The sequence below is a fragment of the Manis pentadactyla genome, chromosome 7 (genome assembly GCF_030020395.1).
Source record: "Manis pentadactyla isolate mManPen7 chromosome 7, mManPen7.hap1, whole genome shotgun sequence".
NCBI lineage: Eukaryota > Metazoa > Chordata > Mammalia > Pholidota > Manidae > Manis > Manis pentadactyla.
Genome location: NC_080025.1, coordinates 40,371,017 through 40,393,065, shown reverse-complemented (window position 1 = coordinate 40,393,065; position 22,049 = coordinate 40,371,017). Strand labels below are relative to the sequence as shown.

At 42.9% G+C, this 22,049-nt stretch overlaps 1 protein-coding gene across 5 annotated transcripts in view; it reads left to right on the top strand.

Annotated features, from left to right (window-relative positions):
- EGFR (epidermal growth factor receptor) overlaps nucleotides 1-22,049 on the top strand; it is a 209,687-nt gene that overhangs the window by 125,032 nt on the left and 62,606 nt on the right. For all 5 annotated transcript variants that reach the window (XM_036910343.2, XM_036910342.2, XM_057505312.1 and 2 more), the window contains exons 2-5: nucleotides 4,664-4,815; nucleotides 5,666-5,849; nucleotides 8,453-8,587; nucleotides 21,296-21,364. In XM_036910343.2, the coding sequence (XP_036766238.2) occupies nucleotides 4,664-4,815; nucleotides 5,666-5,849; nucleotides 8,453-8,587; nucleotides 21,296-21,364 (540 nt within the window). The remainder of the gene's footprint in view (nucleotides 1-4,663; nucleotides 4,816-5,665; nucleotides 5,850-8,452; nucleotides 8,588-21,295; nucleotides 21,365-22,049) is intronic.

Below are 22,049 nucleotides of genomic sequence, written 5' to 3'. Positions count from 1 at the left end.
CAGTGGCGAGTAATTCAGCTAGTCTGCTTCCAAAACAGGCTTTTCCGAGGGGACGACCACTGAGTTGGACTCTTCAATAAGAGACAGACAAAAATGCAAAGATCTGGGGAGAAATACGAGAGCATTCCCAGCAGATGGGGCGACCCTGATGGGGGCAAGAGCTGGGCCAGCTGGAGAGAAATTGGGGAGCATTCGGGGACCGTGAGCAGGATAGGCCCATGGGGCCTCAGGACGGGGCTGCAGGACAGGGCTGGGACTGTGTGCTCATTCACCAGGAAACCTTCGGTGGCTCAAACCAAGCAGCAGTGTGACGTGATTTCTGCTTCACAGTGAGGTGCTCTGTGAAAATGGGGCAAGGATAAAAGCAGAGACAACTTAGTGGGCCAACTTAAGAGAATCACAAAGGCACCACCTTCAGCAACATTAATGTATAGCTGAGAAAACAGCAAATTGAAACAATTATACATTTACTTAGGCAATTCCAAAAGTGTCTAACTGGGTTTGGGAAAATCTGGAGAAACCTGTTTTGATGTTCTGTCTGATTAGCAAATTGGATTTGCCCAGGCTTGTGGGCAAAGAGAGCATGCATCCCGCATGCTGATGGGAAAGGCACAGGCGCCACCCCACAAAATCAGGGGAGTTTCAAGAATTAAAGGAGGCAGAGTGTTTTTATCAGTTAAAATAAATAGGGGGTTCTTAAGAAACGGAATAACCAGATTACAGGCATCAGGTAATGTAGCTGCCCAAGGCTAAAACACAGATAACTTCCCTTAAAACACTGAATCTGTGCAACACAACACCGTGGGCAAACCTCAGAACTATGTGCTGCGCCGTAAGCCTCACCCAAAGGGATGTTCGATGCCCTGTCATTCATTTATACGAAGCTCTGAGATAGGCAGAGCTGCTCGAAGTGAAAAATCAGAGCAGCAGTTTCTGGTGGCCGGGGTGGGGTTTGCCTGGGAAGGGGCCTGCGGGATGCACTAGGGTGATGGTGGTGCTATCTCATGACAGGGCTGCCGGTCACACAGGGGCATTTGCTGCAACTCAACAGGTGCTACACTTCAGATTATCTCACAGTTTGTGGGTGTTCCCTCCACAGCGACTGTAAACGGGTACTGAACTGTAATCAATGGACTGCCAGAGTGACGTGCACTGGTATCTGTCTCTTACTTTGAAACACATCAAAAGCCAAGATGGATAGATATGCAACAAAATGAACAGAGTAAAATCTGCAGCAGTGAAAACATGTTCATCTAAGGATGTTCACAGTTCTTTCAGCCTTTCTATACATTTATGAATCTTTGTAATAAAATTTGAGGATGCAAAGCAAAGTTCGTTGTAAGTCATGGGTCCCCAGGTCTGCCACTCTGATCCAGTAGAATTTGTCTTCAGATGTACAAGAGACTGAACAAGTCACTGGCATTTTGCATGAATCTGCCAACACTTAATTGTCTGGTTTCTGAATGTATAAGCCCCAAGGTAATATTAAACTTTTCTTTGAATAAATTGCTTAAGCCCCTAATCCTAAATTCATGTCTTACTGAAATTCTTAAAGTACAATGTGCTACTTTTTCTTTATTTCTTTTTCTGATTTGATAAATATAGTAACTCTCCTTAATGCTGAGTATTTGAGAAAACGTGCCGCCGGTTCAGACAGTCAGGCAAGTGTCTGTCCACGGAGGCCCTCTAACATCTGTTCAGATGCACCTTCCTTTAAATACTGTCACATTTCTCAGTAGGCCACTTTAACAGAAGAGAGTCCAAACCCTTTGTATTCATTCAATCTTCAGAACAATTCTGGGCAGCCAGGGTGATCTTCACCATGTGTGTATTTGAGGTAAGTGTGGTGCAGAGAGTTCAGAGAAGCCATGCAAAGTCACATAATGCAGAACGGATAAACAAAAACTCTCCTAGATGAATTAAAAGGCTCTTGTTCTTTGCAGTTCTGCCTTAAATCTGCTTAGCTAGTTTGTGACTTTTATTTTTTAATGATTTTCTGATTCAGTGGTCTCACATTTAAATTTTCTTGTTTTATATTCATAACAAGATATTTAGTATTAAGATGGAAACAAGATTATACTTTGTTCAGTCAAGAAACCTAGGCCAAGTCATTTTGATCCTCACCCTAGATTTCACATAGATGCTGTTGTCTCCTGTTGGGCATATGGCAGGAGAAAGCCTCAGAAGAAACAGCTTTATACTGATTTCTTTTGTTATTTTAACCCTAAATAATCAAATAGTGTATTAGCTGCTTTCTTCTTCTCAAAAATAAACATGTTGGACACAATTTAGAATTTTTTACAATTTTTGCCATTATTAAAAAAAATAAAAATAAAAATAAATAACGAGCAACATTTTACATGAAGCTTTTTCTGTATTTAGGTCTATTTCCTCAGAGTAGTTTTTCCAAAGTGGAATCATCATCACATAGAATTTAGCATATTTGTTTACACAAATTGTCCAGTTCTTCCCAAAATGTTTTATGAATTAATGTTCACATCAACAATGTGTAAATGCTGCTATTATCTTCCAAATGTAGGACCTTTTCTCTGAGTATAAAGTAATTAATACTAATTGTCAATAGTGAAGGTTTGCTATAGTAGGTGTTCATCAAATGAATACTTTAGGTGCTAAGTTAGCACTTATTGAAAGAATGAAAGCACTCAAAGAGTATAATTATTTAAAATAATATAACAGGCTGAACTTAAATAGCACATTTCCCTTTTTTACTGACAAAAGTCACTTTCTCATTGATTTAATAATAAAACTTTTTTGGTTCAGCTGAGAGAAACTTACAGGCTGAAATTTGTGATTATTTACAATGAAAGCAGCTGTTTTTATTCCCCTGTGCACTGAGGACACTCTTGAAATGTGCTCCAGCCCAGGTTCCAACGGACGCTGCTCACCCAGCTGGAAGGCAGGACATAGCCAGCCCAGGTTGCTGCCTAGACCACAGCCTGTCAGTTAGGCTGAGATCCAGGGGCAGTCCAGCAGCTAGCAAAGCTGCTTTTGTTCCAAGGTGAGCCAGCTGACAACGAAGAGACCCCAAGCCTACAATGGGGAGGTGTCTGCAAGGACCTTAGGATTGGCAAGCCTGCCTGGCCTCCTCTTCACACACTGCCGTCAACCATGTACAGCTGTTCCAACGTGAGGCTGCAGTCAAAGCAGCCCAGAGATGTGCCCCCTCCAGTCTTATCACTGAAAGAATTACAGAATCGCCGTGCCCCTGGAGTCAGTAGATAGGACCTCCCTCTTGTCAGCTGCCGCAGTGCCCGGGTGAGAGTGCTGTCTACCACCAAATGTGAACAAGACCACCGAAGGGGCAAAGAGGGGAATCCTCATGGAGTTAAAGAGGATGTAAAGATTGCTTCACATTTAATGTCACCTTAAACGCTTTGGGTTGATTATCTGGTGTCTGCACGTTTTCGCTGCCATGGCACCAAACTGCAAGGGCAGAGTGGGTGGGACATGCACTTCAGAGCAGCCCTCTGGGGAGGGAGCCAGGATGCTGCGAGACAGGAGTGTGACTTCAGGGAGGCCTGAGGAAAGTCACTGTGTGTTGGCTTTGCCCCGTTTCTGTGCTCATGCACCTGGTTCTGGATTGCCATCTGCCACACACATGGGAATACCTGGCCGGCTCTGGATCTAACCTCCAAAGCCAGAGGCTGTATTTCTTCACTCTTACAATAATTTTGTTCCAACTAGAGCTTAACAAATTCCCTGCTTCAAAGGCTCCAAACTTCTTGTTCAGTTATGCTTATCCACACACATTTTTCACGAGCCAGCTTTGTAAATAGGACCTTACTATAATCCTCTCCTTCAGTTTTAAATATAGACTACCAAGTGTATTTCCGTGGTCTAATGTCCCCTAATTTAAAATGTATCGTGTATTAAGTTTGATACCTTTAAACATTAGTTTGTATATTGGCAGGGGATGCAAAGCAATCATGCCTCCACCCGTGCCGGGTGCATTTACTCCACGTGTGGACTCACAGGAGTGTGGACACACAGAAGGACATGTTCATTTCTCAGTAGCTGTGTGTTTTTAATGTATGTTTTCATTTCAGTACTTTCTAAATACCATATCACTAGACCTTTGGTTTATTCTTTGATGCATTAGTGTAGAAGAATATTTTAATCTCCAGCCAGTTGGGTTTTAATTTGTGCTCTCATCATTGATTTTAGGTTGTACAATGCTGAGGCGAGAAAATACTGCTCCAGTGTGTGTTATGTTTGTAAATATTATTTGGACACACAATAATGCGATATGCTGTCTTTTTTGCAAAGTAGGAAGTTCATTATATAGTTATTAACTCAGCACTGTAATTATATGATTTAAATGCTTTATGATACACAATTTTTGCCTATTACAGTTATTAGTATATTTTTTTTAAAGATTTTCATAGAATTTTCACCTATTTTCTCTTGAATTTTTAACATTTTGAAACAATCTCATGCATTATACAGATTAGCTATTGCTTATAAACTGCACATTATATAAACTTAACTCTCTTGCATTTGCGTTGAGTGACCTATGATCAGAAATAATATTGTGTAAGTCACTGAAGCACACAAAGAAGTTGAAGTTTGTAAAGGTTGTTTTTTGATAGTTTTGTTTCTCTACTTAGCATTTCATGTGATATCTTTTTTCCCTGTGTTTCAGTTTGCCAGGGCACAAGTAACAAGCTCACCCAGTTGGGCACTTTTGAAGACCACTTTCTGAGCCTCCAGAGGATGTTCAATAACTGTGAGGTGGTCCTGGGGAACTTGGAAATTACCTACATGCAAAGGAATTATGACCTTTCCTTCTTAAAGGTTAGTTCAGTGAATTTGATTGTTTTACCCAAATATAATGGAAGTAGATAACAGGTGGACAGAGGCCTTGATAGAACTTACCTGGAAGTGTGTATGCTTCTGCCATGGCAATGGTGAGTCCTCGGGACTGCACGTGTAGTTTTATGAAAAAGCCACTTTACTGGCTGGTATCAAGTTACAATCATAAAAGAATGTCAAGGGAAACTGGCTAGCCTGGCATCCCTCTATCCTTACAGACACTGGTATTAAACTTGAACATTGCTTCAGCTAACATTCTGGTACATTGGCTCTTACAGGAAAATAAGTCCTGCTTTGTAGCATTTGCTCATTCCCTTGGTTGAAATACTCCCACCATGGTTGATTTCTACCTACTGAGAGTTGAACAATCAGTTCACAAAAGTCTGAGTGTTTCACAGTAAGTGCAGGTGGGCCAGTGGAATCAGCTCTGATTCCGAGTTTGGTGGTAGTTTAAGCTTTGGATTTGACTGACCGCCTTCTAGGTTTCTTTATTTTTTTTAATAAGAAAGCATGTAAGACAAATACAAAATAAATTAATAAGCATTTCCATTTCTGTCTAAGTATTGAACACCAAGTAAAATGAGAGTCACAGCGTTCTTGAGTGACACAAGCTGCCCTTTACTGTTGCCAGCAGGCAAAGAGGGCAGATGTGCGGGAGTCGCTGAACCCCCGCCACCCCCCATGCCCCAGCTGTAACCCTCTGCGTGCTTTGTGTTTGTCAACTGCCCATGTGCCTCGGTCAGTCAGGGCTCCTGGGCTCTTCAGACCCAGGTGTAGCCTCGCATTGAGTTCCTCAAAAGAGAAATAACACGTGCTTGTTTTATCTCCTTAGACTATCCAGGAGGTTGCCGGCTATGTACTCATTGCCCTCAATACAGTGGAGAAAATTCCTTTGGAAAACCTGCAGATCATCAGGGGAAATGTGCTCTATGAAAACACCCATGCCTTATCAGTCTTATCCAACTATGGTGTCAACAAAACTGGACTGCGAGAGCTGCCCCTGAGGAGCTTACAGGGTGAGAGGCCAGGGCAGGGGGCGCTGGAAAGGCAGAGAGCAGCTGCGTGGTACTCAGCAACATGCCACTGTTCATAATTCCACTCAGAGAAGACTCTTCTTCATCAAATACAGACGTATTGAGTGCAAGTTACTAAGAAAATGGTGGACCGTGGGATGGGCAGGAAAGACTTAAGCCACACACCAGTTCTCCCATGTTCATGGAAAAATGTCCAGAGAGGTAGTAAGAAATGGAAAAGCTCTAGGAAAAAGAAAAGGTAAAGTTCATGCCCAGATCCCTAGGCTGGCTGGAAGACAGACTTTCTGTGCCTGGGGAGTGAATGAATCACTAATCATATTGCCTGGACCTCAGGCATAAGGTACATACATTAAAAATCAACCTTATTTGAGACAGTTTCCAGGTAATGCTGTTACATGGAAAGCCATATTTATGTTAAGGGTAGGGAATGAAGGTAATGAATTCTTGGGAGCAGGACATATATGGGTGTCCTGTAAGTGAAAACTACTAAAGATGACGGGAGAACTGGAAAACTGATTTTTTTTAAATTAATGAGAACAATAATGGTGCCAGCCATGTGAAATTGAAGTTCATTTAATACCCACAACCTTCCTTCAAAGCAGGTGTTACACTCAGCCATATACTGATGAAGAAATGGCAGCTAAGTAACCCTCCTCTGGTCCATAATGAAAAAATGGCCAGGGATGGCCCAATGCCTGCACCCAGAGCCCTTGCTCTTCCCATGCGCTGTGCAGCTCACATGGGAAGGGGGCTGCTGGGAAAGGAGGGGATGAGAGTGAGGATGCATAACAGAGGGCCCCTCCCCTGCAGCAGTGCCGGGGTCCTGCAAATGACTGGGGGCACCCCTCTGGCTGGGCTCCTGGGTTTTGCCATTCCATAAACTGCCTCTGGAATTCCCACCTCCGCGCTGACTGCTCGGGGCACCCACGCGCACGGTCTGTGTTGGTGCTAGTACTAATTCATGCTATTCACCCATTGGTGGAGCAGCCTGCACGTACACTCAGCATGCCTCACTTTGCCCGCCCTTCCTCACACTGTGTCACGGTGACAGGTGTGGTTCAGAGCGTGGACTCTGGAGCCGGATGGTCTGGATTCCAGCCCTGACCCCACCACTCACCAGTCAAACACCCCTGGAGTGCCTTCTGCGTCTGAGTTTCCTCATCTTCAAAAACATGAATAAGGATGGTTAACACACTTCCCAGGGCTGTTGAAAAAATTAAGTGAGTTGCTGCAGAAAAAGCACTTAAGAGCTATGTCTGTAGCTGGTATCATTTCTATTGTTGATACTGAGGTTGTATAAATCCAGATTATCTAATGTATCAATTATTTAATATTAATGAAGTACTGTTACTAGTAACTAACCCAGTGCTGGCCACAGGGTGAGCCGTCAGCAAATATCAAAGGTAAAAGTAGAAGAGAGAGGCTTCCGGTCTTCCCCTCGTCTTCTAAGCACCAGGCACCTTTGCTGCATCCCTTTTCTCAGTGGGTGAAGTAGGTGTTCTGTAAGCCCCACCTTGACCGTCCATCCTGCACTCTTTCCTGGCACCCTGGTCTGCTGCGCTGTCACAGCAACCTTGAGGTCCGATCCCACGTGTTCCGGTCTGGCCCCTCCTCCGAGCTCCGTCCACGTGACTCCGGCTCCCTCCCCAGGGACTGCTTTCTGTGACTTGTCCTGCTGTCGCCTCTGACCTTACCTCTAAGCTGCACGGTCTGGCCCTTGCTGAGCTCCCAGCCGTCCGCGGAGGGACCGCCCACCTGCCCGCTGCCCCGTGTTCTCTGGCTCTGTGGAAGCCTGGGGTCCCCTCCCCACCGTGTATTCCTCCCCCTGGGCTCCTTCCATGCGCCTGCTGGAAAATGTCTTCCTACCAGCCTCAAGCTCTTCCCCGGGGGAACCCTTCCTGTTCACTCTGGAACTTGTGCATGTGGAACATCCCCTCCCTTCCTGTAGGATGCTGGGCACGGGGTATTTATTTCTTCCGTGGGCATGAGGTCGTCCACCCTGTGACCTGGCTGTCTCCCCTTACCTGTCAGTTCTTAGAGGGAGCCCACAGATCTTATTCATCATTGCAGACTCCACAGCATCTAGGACTGTGTTCTGAGCATCTTAGTCATTCAGTAAATGTTTATGTTTAATGCCAGGAGGCAGCATTCTTCCTCTGAAGCAAGTGCGTGGTCTTCTCTGACCTTCGCTGACCGTGTCTGCCCACCTCTTCGTCACACCTACAGGTCCTTCTCACTCCCCTCGCCCTTGTGCCTCGCAGTGCCCCCACCTGCTCCTCGCCTCTCAGCCACCAGCCATACTGGTGACTGTCCGCCACTCTTCCTGTCCATCTGCCCCTTCGTGTCGTCACAGCTCCCATCCTCCCCAACCTTCTAACCTGTGAGAGTTGGTTGTTCAGAGGCCTGCTTCAGGGAACAGCTTCCTCCATGGCTCCCTCATCAGCTCACTTGCACCAAAGCACTGTGAGGTGTCTCACTGCACGGTGGCATCTTTTTAGCAGAACTCAAAATACAAAGGTATGCCTCCATACTTGTGAGAGTTTAGAGAGAGGGCATGTTTGCTAACCGCTTCGTTTCTCGTGCAGAAATCCTGCAAGGTGCTGTACGCTTCAGCAACAACCCGGTCCTCTGCAGTGTGGACACCATCCAGTGGAGGGACATCGTCAACAGTGACTTCCTGGGCAACATGTCGATGGACTTTCAGAACCCACTGGGCAGCTGTAAGTGTCCCACCCCAAGGCCTTTGGCTCCCATGATTGGGCAAGTGAAGCAGAGTGGACATTCAAGTTGCATAAATCTGAAGCAAAAAAAGTAGAAATCCAATTATCTGCCCAATAGAAGAGCATTTATTCAGACAGAAGGAAGACTGTTCCTTGGTGACAGTCATGCCCTAGCCCTGCCCTCAGGACCACCAAGCCCATCCTGCTGGGAGGAGACCGGCCCAACTTCCCACACCTCCAACTTGCTGCTCTAAAGTGGCGCCAGCCCACAGCCACCCTGGGCTGCCCTGGCCTCTCAGCTGCCAGGCCTGGGTGCCACCCCACAGAGGCCCCCAGCGGAGCTGAGCGCAGCGCACAGGGGAGAACCTGTCCCTTTCCTGCCCTTTGTGCCCACAAGCTGGCCCCACCGCTCAGCGGTGAAGCAGCCCAAGCGAGGGAGAGGCTGTTGGGGGCCAGGTCCCTTGGAAGCGTGGGTGTTCCCTGAAGACACAGGCTCTCGATCACCGAGCTGCACTTGGCTCATGCCTTCTCATCAACCTGGTCATCCTTTGAAACAAGAAGCCATCACCATTTCCTGCTTCTCTGTTTCCCCATAACTGCAGTGGATGTATTGGTTCAGAGAATTTGGAGTGGACATAGATCTTCAAAGTTAACTAGAGCCCCTTTGATTTGATTTGATTTGATGATTTGATTTTGTTTTACTGATTGTGGAGAAATACTGTTAACAGAAAATTTAGCATCATACCCATTTCTGAGAGTGCATTTGAGTGGCAGTAAGTACGGTCACCTGGCTGTGCAGCCCTCCCGACCCTCCATCCACAGAACGCTTTTCATCCACAAAACTGGAACTCCGTCCCCATTAAACACTCATTCCGTGTTCTCCTCTTACCCCAGCCCCTGCACCTACCTGTCTCCTTTTTGTGTCTATGAATTTAACTGCTCTGGGGAGCTTATATAGTGGAACACAGGGTTGTCCTTCAGTGACAGCCTTCTTACCTTAGCATAATGCCCTCAAGAGTCACCTATGTGTCAGAATTTCCTTCCTTCATACAGCTGACTAAAGCCCACTGTTTATATATGCACGTACACGTTTTATTTATCCACTCAACATCGGGTTGCTCTGCCTGTTAACAATTGTGAACAATGCTGTTACGGATGTGGTTGGGCCCTTTGTTTTATAAATGTATCATTCCCATAGATGGCTAGCATGGCACCCACTGTGTTTGTAAGAAACTGAAAGCCCATTTTACAATGCAAAACTTTGTATCATCTGGGAGGTCACAGTTAGTCTGTCCTCAGCTTTGACAGACAATGGAGAGGTTAAATTGTACACATTTAGGACAAGAGAACTGACCCAGAAAGGCTGTGAGGCTCATGCGGGTTTGCCTCACCTGAGATCGGGCAGCCAAACCCACGTGCCTCAGCGTAGCACAGCTGGGGAGGACCCAGCAAGGGGGTGACCAAGGGGCAAGACGAATGGGCATGTCTGTGAGTAATGGAGTCATGAGCTAGGGACTGCAGACCAGTGTAGTATCAGCTCAAATTAGACATATAAGGAAAAGTGAAAAGACAAGCCTAACTCCGTGGAGTGTCCACACAGAAATGGCCTTCCAGGCAAATAAGGGAAGGATCCATTATTCGATTGTTCCCAAATGATTTAACTGCTAGCGAGAAAATATAAAGTGACAGAACTCTAAAGGATTGTTCTAAAAGCAACTAAGAATATTAGGTTGGTCTCATTAGAAATTACAGAATCCACCATTTGCCTACTACCTGTATTTTCCTCCTTAGTTGCCTGACCAGGCTTCATATGCCTTCTGAGAACTGGTCTCATTTAACCTCTACCCAAAAAATCTCATAAGGTGATTTAATCGTTCTTTGGACAAGGGATTTGAGATTCAGAAAGGTCACCCAGTCTGCCCGAACATTGTGTTATTGTTGGTGCAGTTTGGAATTTGAAGTATTGACAGGTCACTTTACTTGCAAGGAAATTGAAACAAATTCATTACTCACTTCATATACCAATATAAATTCCAAATGCCTATTACATGTGATAGATACTGAATATATGTAAGTGCTAGGAGGAAACATACTGTAACATCAGTGAGCCAATGTCAGATACCATAAAAGAAAACTTCCAGGTGGAAAACTGTTCATGACAAATTGGAAAATACTGTGCAATGTCTGATTGCCTTGAAAGAGTTAATATTCTTGCTTATGCAGCTGTATAAAGCAGTCTTAGAAATCCTAAAAAAAAGATGAGCCTTGAGGGGAAAACACAGGCCAAGGACATGAGCAGCTTACCCACCAATCCCCCACCACACACAATAAGATGGCCAAGAAATAAAGTAAAATGTTATTTCTTACTTTTAAGAAAAGGTCAAAGTATTCAAAAGAAGTGTCATTTTTGCCTTTGCCAAATTTTGGATTCTTTTTTATTTTAAACACTGGGATTAACAGGGGTATGAAGAAACAGAAATTTTCAAATTCTGCTTGTAGGCATCTAAATTAATAAAACCTGGTCAGGGAGAGAATTTTTGTGATACATTTTGAAGCTTAAAAGCATACACACCTCTGACATGAATTTTGCATCTAGGAATAATAATGAAAAAAATAATAAAGGGAGTAAAACATAATAAGGGATGTAGAAAAATATTTTTGTGCAAGAATATTCCTTGTAGCTTAGTTTATAATGAATTTTGGAAACCACTATATATCTAAGAATAAGAGATTGGTTAAATAAATTATGGTACAGTCATGCCATTAAAAATCATGTTAGGTAGAAGGATATTTAAAGGTGTGGAAAAATTGTCATAATGTTTTCTTAGTTCTTTTAAAGTTATAATGCAATGTATAATATGACATCAGTTCTTATATCTATACTTACATGTCTGTACTGATTACTTCTGAATGATTCCCCTCCCTTCTTTTTGCTTCCTTCTATTATCCATATTTTATACAATGTGTCTGCATTTCTTTTCTGTCACAGAGGTTTTATAATAGAATTATAAGCAGACCTCAAAATCATTGGTTGGCATTGTTTTCCCCCATTATGGAAAGACGCCATTAAGAATTTTTATTTTACAAACCTATTACATGCTTATAACAGAGAAGTATGGGGACATATAGGGTAAAAAGTGAAAACAACATATCCTATACACACGGCCTCATTTAGCATTTCTGTGTACTTTTGTGTATCTCTTTCTCTCTGTCTCTATCTTTTTCTTTACAGTGTACAGCCCACACCATCCATTTGGGGTTCAGGCTCATCATCTGTCATGATTCTAAGGAGCACCAGCATTGCATTAATACCCTTTCTCCTGGGGACAACTGTAACAGTTGTCATTCATATTCAGGGGGTGTCCTGATGCTGCAATCATTGACAAATGATAGGGTCTCCCATCTGAAGTCTAAGTTGTCCCAGGGATGAAAACCTTCCTGACTGCGGAAGCCTGGGGACACATGCTACTCCTTTGGGATGCAGCATCTCTGCAGTGAAATATTTGCATGACTCCTGTCTTTTCAGTGTTCAGCCTGTTCTCTGTCTGTTGACGGAACACTGATCTTCAGGTTTCTCAATGCGGATAAAAACAAAAACACAACTAATGAGATTTAAAGCCTTTGTAGCTGTAGTTTGTAGCTGATCATTTTTAAAAAACAAAAGTTGATTGATCAATTGCAAATATTTCCAGATGGCAGCTTGCAAATTAATAGCTGCGTTTTTTTTTTGTTTTTTTTTTTTTAATAATTATTTTTTTATTGAAGGGTAGTTGACGCACAGTATTACATTACATTAGTTTCAAGTGTACAACACAGTGGTAGAACATTTATATACATAATTCGAGTTTCCAGCTATCACCCTACCAAGCTGTTACATTATCTTGACTATATTCCTTATGCTATACATTACATCCCGGTTACTTATTTATTTTACCATTGGAAGTCTGTCCTTTTTTTTTTTTTTTTTTTGTGAGGGCATCTCTCATATTTATTGATCAAATGATTGTTAACGACAATAAAATTCTGTATAGGGGAGTCAATGCTCAATGCACAATCATTAATCCACCCCAAGCCTAATTTTCGTCAGTCTCTAATCTTCTGAGGCATAACAAACAAGTTCTTACATGGAGAACAAATTCTTACATAATGAATAAGTTACATAGTGAACAGTACAAGGGCAGTCATCACAGAATCTTTCAGTTTTGCTCATGCATTATGAACTCTAAACAGTCAGTTCAAATATGAATACTCATTTGGTTTTTATACTTGATTTATGTGTGGATACTACATTTCTCTCTTTATTATTATTATTTTTAATAAAATGCTGAAGTGGTAGGTAGATACAAGATAAAGGTAGAAAACATAGTTTAGTGTTGTAAGAGAGCAAATGTAGATGATCAGGTGTGTGCCTGTAGACTATGTGTTAATCCAAGCTAGACCAGGGCAATAAAACATCCACGTATGCAGAAGATTTCTCTCAGAACAGGGGGGGTGAGGTTCTAAGCCTCACCTCTGTTGATCCCCAATTTCTCACCTGATGGCCCCCCTGCGACTGTGCCTGTCTTAGGTTGTTCCTCCCTTGAGGAATCTTACCCGTCTCTGGCTAACCAGTCATCTTCCGGGGCCATACAGGGAAATGTGAAGTTGGTAAGTGAGAGAGAAGCCTTATTGTTTGAAAAGGTTAGCTTTTTACATCTTTGCATATTTATGCCCTGTGGCTTCTATGCCCAGCATTTGTGTTGAGGTATCTTTACCACTTGGAAGAATTATGATACTCGATAAATTTGATACGAGGCATGAATTCTATTTAAGGGTTGTAATTAGGAAGGAAGAAGAAAAGCTGTAGAAGTAGCAGGCGGAAGAAAACATGGGAAGATTGATTATTTCTTTGGCATATCTTCTTGTAGAGTACTTCAGCATGAATAGGTTTTAAGCTACTACTTAAATTGCGCACACACATTAACATAATAGGAGTATAGTTACATAACCAAAGCATATCTGTAATTACCAGCCATCTCCAGTGAAACCAAGAAAACCAGTTAGGCACCTTAGGCATTTGTGAAAACTTATCTATGACATGGTGGATATTGTCCAACTGAACTTGAACAGTCTGAGAGAAATCAGACAAATTAAAACAACCCATTCCTGGGGACTGTTCACATGCCATATGTTCTTTTAACAGTAAATAGTCTGTAGTTGTAAGACTTTGGAGCGCTACAATTTGCACTTCTCCAAATTCTTGGTTGAGTTCCAACAGTATAGATCCAGTCAAATTTGTTGTTTTACTGTATGCACAGGCCAGTTTAGATATCTCCTTCCTCATTCCCATGGCAAGTCCAGGAACGGGTGGGATGAGTGCATCTACAGCTGTAGCAGTGCGTGGATCTTTGTTGGGGTTTTTTGATGATCATCTTCTGGCATGAGTCTTCCAGAGAGTGCTGATGTTGGAAGTTCTTTTTCATATCGTATCTTAGTTCATTTTTGGGGTAGCCCAATTAGGCTTTGATCCTCTGTATAAACACAAACAGACCCTTTGCCTACACCTTTATATGCCCTTTATACCCTTGTGTAGAACTCGTTGGAGGTTACCACACAGGAACTGCCCTTTTCTTTTTTTTCTTTGTTTTTGGTATCACTAATCTACCCTTACATGACGAATATTATGCTTACTAGGCTCTCCCCTATACCAGGTCTCCCCTATAAACCCCTTTACAGTCATTGTCCATCAGCATAGCAAAATGTTGTAGAATCACTACTTGCCTTCTCTGTGTTGTACAGCCCTCCCTTTTCTCCTACCCCCCCATGCATGTTAATCTTAATACCCCCCTACTTCTCCCCCCCTTATCCCTCCCTACCCACCCATCCTCCCCAGTCCCTTTCCCTTTGGTACCTGTTAGTCCATTCTTGAGTTCTGTGATTCTGCTGCTGTTTTGTTCCTTCAGTTTTTCCTTTGTTCTTATATTCCACAGATAAGTGAAATCATTTGGTATTTCTCTTTCTCCGCTTGGCTTGTTTCACTGAGCATAATACCCTCCAGCTCCATCCATGTTGCTGCAAATGATTGGATTTGCCCTTTTCTTATGGCTGAGTAGTATTCCATTGTGTATATGTACCACATCTTCTTTATCCATTCATCTATTGATGGACATTTAGGTTGCTTCCAATTCTTGGCTATTGTAAATAGTGCTACAATAAACATAGGGGTGCATCTGTCTTTCTCAAACTTGATTGCTGCGTTCTTAGGGTAAATTCCTAGGAGTGGAATTCCTGGGTCAAATGGTATGTCTGTTTTGAGCATTTTGATGTACCTCCATACTGCTTTCCACAATGATTGAACTAACTTACATTCCCACCAGCAGTGTAGGAGGGTTCCCCTTTCTCCACAGCCTCGCCAACATTTGTTGTTGTTTGTCTTTTGGATGGCAGCCATCCTTACTGGTGTGAGGTGATACCTCATTGTAGTTTTAATTTGCATTTCTCTGATAATTAGCGATGTGGAGCATCTTTTCATGTGTCTGTTGGCCATCTGTATTTCTTTTTTGGAGAACTGTCTGTTCAGTTCCTCTGCCCATTTTTTAATTGGGTTATTTGTTTTTTGTTTGTTGAGGCGTGTGAGCTCCTTATATATTCTGGATGTCAAGCCTTTATCGGATGTGTCATTTTCAAATATATTCTCCCATACTGTAGGGATCCTTCTTGTTCTATTGATGGTGTCTTTTGCTGTACAGAAGCTTTTCAGCTTAATATAGTCCCACTTACTCATTTTTGCTGTTGTTTTCCTTGCCCGGGGAGATATGTTCAAGAAGAGGTCACTCATGTTTATGTCTAAGAGGTTTTCGCCTATGTTTTCTTCCAAGAGTTTAATGGTTTCATGGCTTACATTCAGGTCTTTGATCCATTTTGAGTTTACTTTTGTATATGGGGTTTGACAATGGTCCAGTTTCATTCTCCTACATGTAGCTGTCCAGTTTTGCCAGCACCACCTGTTGAAGAGACTGTCATTTCGCCATTGTATGTCCATGGCTCCTTTATCAAATATTAATTGACCATATATGTCTGGGTTAATGTCTGGATTCTCTAGTCTGTTCCATTGGTCTGTGGCTCTGCTCTTGTGCCAGTACCAAATTGTCTTGATTACTATGGCTTTATAGTAGAGCTTGAAGTTGGGGAGTGAGATCCCCCCTACTTTATTCTTCTTTCTCAGGATTGCTTTGGCTATTCGGGGTCTTTGGTGGTTCCATATGAATTTTTGAATTATTTGTTCCAGTTCATTGAAGAATGTTGCTGGTAGTTTCATAGGGATTGCATCAAATCTGTATATTACTTTGGGCAGGATGGCCATTTTGACGATATTAATTCTTCCTAGCCAAGAGCATGGGATGAGTTTCCATCTGTTAGTGTCCCCTTTAATTTCTCTTAAGAGTGACTTGTAGTTTTCAGAGTATAAGTCTTTCACTTCTTTGGTTAGGTTTATTCCTAGGTATTTTATTTTTTTTGATGCAATTGTGAATGGAGTTGTTTTCCTGATTTCTCTTTCTGTTGGTTCATTGTTAGTATACAGGAAAGCCACAGATTTCTGTGTGTTGATTTTGTATCCTGCAACTTTGCTGTATTCCGATATCAGTTCTAGTAGTTTTGGGGTGGAGTCTTTAGGGTTTTTTATGTACAGTATCATGTCATCTGCAAATAGTGACAGTTTAACTTCTTCTTTACCAATCTGGATTCCTTGTATTTCTTTATTTTGTCTGATTGCCGTGGCTAGGACCTCCAGTACTATGTTAAATAACAGTGGAGAGAGTGGGCATCCCTGTCTAGTTCCCGATCTCAGAGGAAATGCTTTCAGCTTCTCGCTGTTCAATATAATGTTGGCTGTGGGTTTATCATAGATGGCCTTTATTATGTTGAGGTACTTGCCCTCTATTCCCATTTTGCTGAGAGTTTTTAACATGAATGGATGTTGAACTTTGTCAAATGCTTTTTCAGCATCTATGGAGATGATCATGTGGTTTTTGTCTTTCTTTTTGTTGATGTGGTGGATGATGTTGATGGACTTTCGAATGTTGTACCATCCTTGCATCCCTGGGATGAATCCCACTTGGTCATGGTGTATGATCCTTTTGATGTATTTTTGAATTCGGTTTGCTAATATTTTGTTGAGTATTTTTGCATCTACGTTCATCAGGGATATTGGTCTGTAGTTTTCTTTTTTGGTGGGGTCTTTGCCTGGTTTTGGTATTAGGGTGATGTTAGCTTCATAGAATGAGTTTGGGAGTATCCCCTCCTCCTCTATTTTTTGGAAAACTCTAAGGAGAATGGGTATTATGTCTTCCCTGTATGTCTGATAAAATTCCGAGGTAAATCCATCTGGCCCGGGAGTTTTGTTCTTTGGTAGTTTTTTGATTACCGCTTCAATTTCGTTGCTGGTAATTGGTCTGTTTAGATTTTCTGTTTCTTCCTGGGTCAATCTTGGAAGGTTATATTTTTCTAGGAAGTTGTCCATTTCTCCTAGGTTTCCCAGCTTGTTAGCATATAGGTTTTCATAGTATTCTCCAATAATTCTTTGCATTTCTGTGGGGTCCGTCGTGATTTTTCCTTTCTCGTTTCTGATACTGTTGATTTGTGTTGACTCTCTTTTCTTCTTAATAAGTCTGGCTAGAGGCTTATCTATTTTGTTTATTTTCTCAAAGAACCAGCTCTTGGTTTCATTGATTTTTGCTATTGTTTTATTCTTCTCAATTTTATTTATTTCTTCTCTGATCTTTATTATGTCCCTCCTTCTGCTGACCTTAGGCCTCATCTGTTCTTCTTTTTCCAATTTCGATAATTGTGACATTAGACCATTCATTTGGGATTGCTCTTCCTTTTTTAAATATGCTTGGATTGCTATATACTTTCCTCTTAAGACTGCTTTTGCTGCGTCCCACAGAAGTTGGGGCTTAGTGTTGTTGTTGTCATTTGTTTCCATATATTGCTGGATCTCCATTTTGATTTGGTCATTGATCCATTGATTATTTAGGAGCGTGTTGTTAAGCCTCCATGTGTTTGTGAGCCTCTTTGCTTTCTTTGTACAGTTTATTTCTAGTTTTATGCCTTTGTGGTCTGAAAAGTTGGTTGGTAGGATTTCAATCTTTTGGAATTTTCTGAGGCTCTTTTTGTGGCCTAGTATGTGGTCTATTCTGGAGAATGTTCCATGTGCACTTGAGAAGAATGTATATCCCGCTGCTTTTGGATGTAGAGTTCTATAGATGTCTATTAGGTCCATCTGCTCTACTGTGTTGTTCAGTGCTTCCGTGTCCTTACTTATTTTCTGCCCAGTGGATCTATCCTTTGGGGTGAGTGGTGTGTTGAAGTCTCCTAGAATGAATGCATTGCAGTCTATATCCCCCTTTAGTTCTGTTAGTATTTGTTTCACATATGCTGGTGCTCCTGTGTTGGGTGCATATATATTTAGAATGGTTATATCCTCTTGTTTGACTGAGCCCTTTATCATTATGTAGTGTCCTTCTTTATCTCTTGTTACTTTCTTTGTTTTGAAGTCTATTTTGTCTGATATTAGTACTGCAACCCCTGCTTTCTTCTCACTGTTGTTTGCTTGAAATATGTTTTTCCATCCCTTGACTTTTAGTCTGTACATGTCTTTGGGTTTGAGGTGAGTTTCTTGTAAGCAGCATATAGATGGGTCTTGCTTTTTTATCCATTCTGTTACTCTGTGTCTTTTGATTGGTGCATTCAACCCATTAACATTTAGGGTGACTATTGAAAGATATGTACTTATTGCCATTGCAGGCTTTAAATTCGTGGTTACCAAAGGTTCAAGGTTAGCCTCTTTAGTATCTTACTGCCTAACTTAGCTCGCTTATTGAGCTGTTATATACACTGTCTGGAGATTCTTTTCTTCTCTCCCTTCTTGTTCCTCCTCCTCGATTCTTCATATGTTGGGTGTTTTGTGCTGTGCTCTTTCTAGGAGTGCTCCCATCTAGAGCAGTCCCTGTAAGATGTTCTGTAGTGGTGGTTTGTGGAAAGCAAATTCCCTCAGCTTTTGTTTGTCTGGGAATTGTTTAATCCCACCGTCATATTTGAATGATAGTCGTGCTGGATACAGTATCCTTGGTTCAAGGCCCTTCTGTTTCATTGTATTAAATATATCATGCCATTCTCTTCTGGCATGTAAAGTTTCTGTTGAGAAATCTGACGTTAGCCTGATGGGTTTCCCTTTATAGGTGACCTTTTTCTCTCTAGCTGCCTTTAACACTCTTTCCTTGTCCTTGATCTTTGCCATTTTAATTATTATGTGTCTTGGTGTTGTCCTTCTTGGATCCTTTCTGTTGGGGGTTCTGTGTATTTCCGTGGTCTGTTCGATTACTTCCTCCCCCAGTGTGGGGAAGTTTTCAGCAATTATTTCTTCTAAGATACTTTCCATCTCTTTTCCTCTCTCTTCTTCTTCTGGGACCCCTATTATACAGATATTGTTCCTTTTGGATTGGTCACACAGTTCTCTTAACATTGTTTCATTCCTGGAGATCCTTTTGTCTCTCTCTATGTCAGCTTCTATGTGTTCCTGTTCTCTGATTTCAGTTCCATCAATGGCCTCTTGCATTCTATCCATTCTGCTTATAAACCCTTCCAGAGTTTGTTTCATTTCTGCAATCTCCTTTCTGGCATCTGTGATCTCCTTCCGGATTTCATCCCATTTCTCTTGCGTATTTCTCTGCATCTCTGTCAGCATGTTTATGATTCTTATTTTGAATTCTTTGTCAGGAAGACTGGTTAGGTCTGTCTCCTTCTCTGGTGTTGTCTCTGTGATCTTTGTCTGCCTGTAGCTTTGCCTTTTCATGGTGATAGGAATAGTCTGCAGAACTGGGACGAGTGACGGCTGGAAGGACTTCCTTTCTTGTTGGTTTGTGGCCCTCCTCTCCTGGGAGAACAGCGACCTCTAGTGGCTTGTGCTGCGCAGCTGCGTGCAGACAGGGTTTCTGCTTCCTGCCCAGCTGCTTTGGAGTTAATCTCCGCTGTTGCTGTGGGCGTGGCCTGGCTCGGGCAGCTACTCCAAAATGGTGGAGTCGCGTTGGAGCAGGAGCTGCTGGGAGGCTATTTATCTCCGTAAGGGGCCTCCCTGCTCCCTGCAGCCCAGGGGTTAGGGTGCCCAGAGATCCCGGATTCCCTACCTCTGGATTAAGTGACCCGCCCTGCCCCTTTAAGACTTCCAAAAAGCACCCGCCAAAACAAAACAACGACCACAAAAAAAAATAATAATAATAATAATAATAAATTTTTTAATTAAAAAAAAAAAAAAGTTTTTAATAAAAAAAAAAAAAAAAGGGGGTGGTCGTTCGTTTTTCTTTATTCTCCGGTGCCAGCCTCAGGCCTCTGCTCACCGGTCTTTCTGCCCTGTTTCCCTAGTATTGGGGTCCCTATCCCTTTAAGACTTCCAAAAAGCGCTCGCCAAAACAAAACAGCAAAAAAGCAAAAAAAAAAATGGTCGCGCGCTTTTCTTATGTCCTCTGTCACCCAGCCTCCAGTGCCTGCTCACTGTTCTTGCTGCCCTGTTTCCCTAGTATTGGGGTCCCTATCCCTTTAAGACTTCCAAAAAGCGCTCGCCAAAACAAAACAGCAAAAAAGCAAAAAAAAAAATGGTCGCGCGCTTTTCTTATGTCCTCTGTCGCCCAGCCTCCAGTGCCTGCTCACTGTTCTTGCTGCCCTGTTTCCCTAGTATTGGGGTCCCTATCCCTTTAAGACTTCCAAAAAGCGCTCGCCAAAACAAAACAGCAAAAAAGCAAAAAAAAAAATAATGGTCGCGCGCTTTTCTTATGCCCTCTGTCTCCCAGCCTCCAGTGCCTGCTCACTGTTCTTGCTGCCCTGTTTTCCTAGTATTGAGCGCCCTGCACTCTGGCCCGGATGGCTGGGGCTGGGTGTTCGGCAGCCCTGGGCTCCGTCTCCCTCCCGCTCTGCCTGCTCTTCTCCTGCCGGGAGCTGGGGGGAGGGGCGCTCGGCTCCCGCGGGGCCGGGGCTTGTATCTTACCCCCTTCGCGAGGCACTGGGTTCTCTCAGGTGCGGATGTGGTCTGGATATTGTCCTGTGTCCTCTGGTCTTTATTCTAGGAAGGGTCGTCTTTGTTCTATTTTCATAGATATATGTTGTTTTGGGAGGAGATTTCCGCTGCTCTACTCACGCCGCCATCTTCCGCCCCCAATAGCTGCGTTTTTTGATAATCCACCAGGTGGTGTACACTGTGAACATTTCACCATCTTTGTGGCATAGGAGCTTTTATTTACAGAACTCTTGCTACCCCAGATCACTGACCCACCCAGGTACTCAAGGTTGGACCTAGCAAGAATAATGGTGCATACTGACCCCTTAACATTATTCTGGGAGATGCTGGGAAATTCTCCAAGCCTAAGCAATTTGAAATTTGGACCTTGAGTTCATTTAAGTCCCAATTTTTGTGGCCTGTGACAGGCCAGTAATCACTGTATGCCTCAGTTTCTGCAGCTGAAATGCAAATCAATGCAATAAATGATTCATCTTTTTTTTCTTATGGATTCTTTTAAATAAATCATCCTATAGACCAACCAGCCAGAGAAAGAAACGTGAAAGCCGTCCCTCATTTCTATGCCACTTTGCTCAGGAGCTTGGGAAGGGTGTCATCAGCTTCCTGTTATTCATGCGTTTTGCTGAGATAGGAATTTAACTACTACTGTTATATTTTAGGCCAAAAGTGTGATCCAGGCTGCCCCAATGGAAGCTGCTGGGGTGCTGGGAAGGAGAACTGCCAGAAACGTAAGTCAGTGAGTGGGATCTCAGGTAAACGTGCCACCGCCCAGCCCTCCGAAGACCCCAGAAATCATTCTTGGTTACAAGGCCAGATGTTAGCGGTCACGTGCTGTGTGCAATGGTCCCCTGTGGACTGCCTTGGCCCTCCAGTCTGTTGTAAACGAGCGAGTCAGCTGCCATACACAAGCCATTCTCTGAACAGTGTGTTTGGCAGAAGGCTCACCTGTGTCACCTGAGCCCCTCCACTTCTTTTCACTCCTTTTCCCCTTTGAGACTCATCTACATAGGAGCAGCAGCAACATTTTTCAGGAAGGTTTTTCAGCAGAATCTAGGAGCATGGATGGCTGAGGAGTCTGGGAACACATCAACTTCAAAGCTGACAGTTTGTCCTTAAGTTTAATTCTGACGTGACTTACATTCTTTTCAGCGATACGTCCTGGCAGGCATTTTGCTTTCCGCGTTACCCAAAACTCTATCTAGCAGTGAATTATTTAGCAGGCCTAAAAGTCTAGACTTAATGTGGTCAGTTTTCCTAAGGGAGTAAAAATAGAGAAAGGAGAGGTGCACCCAAAAAGGTCATGATTTAATTGGCAGAATGTGAACATTTGGGAATTCTGACAAGCCACGGAATCACTCAGTCCACCCTTGGTTCACTTTTCCATCTGCTGTTTGCAGTGCTCTGCGGGTTCCC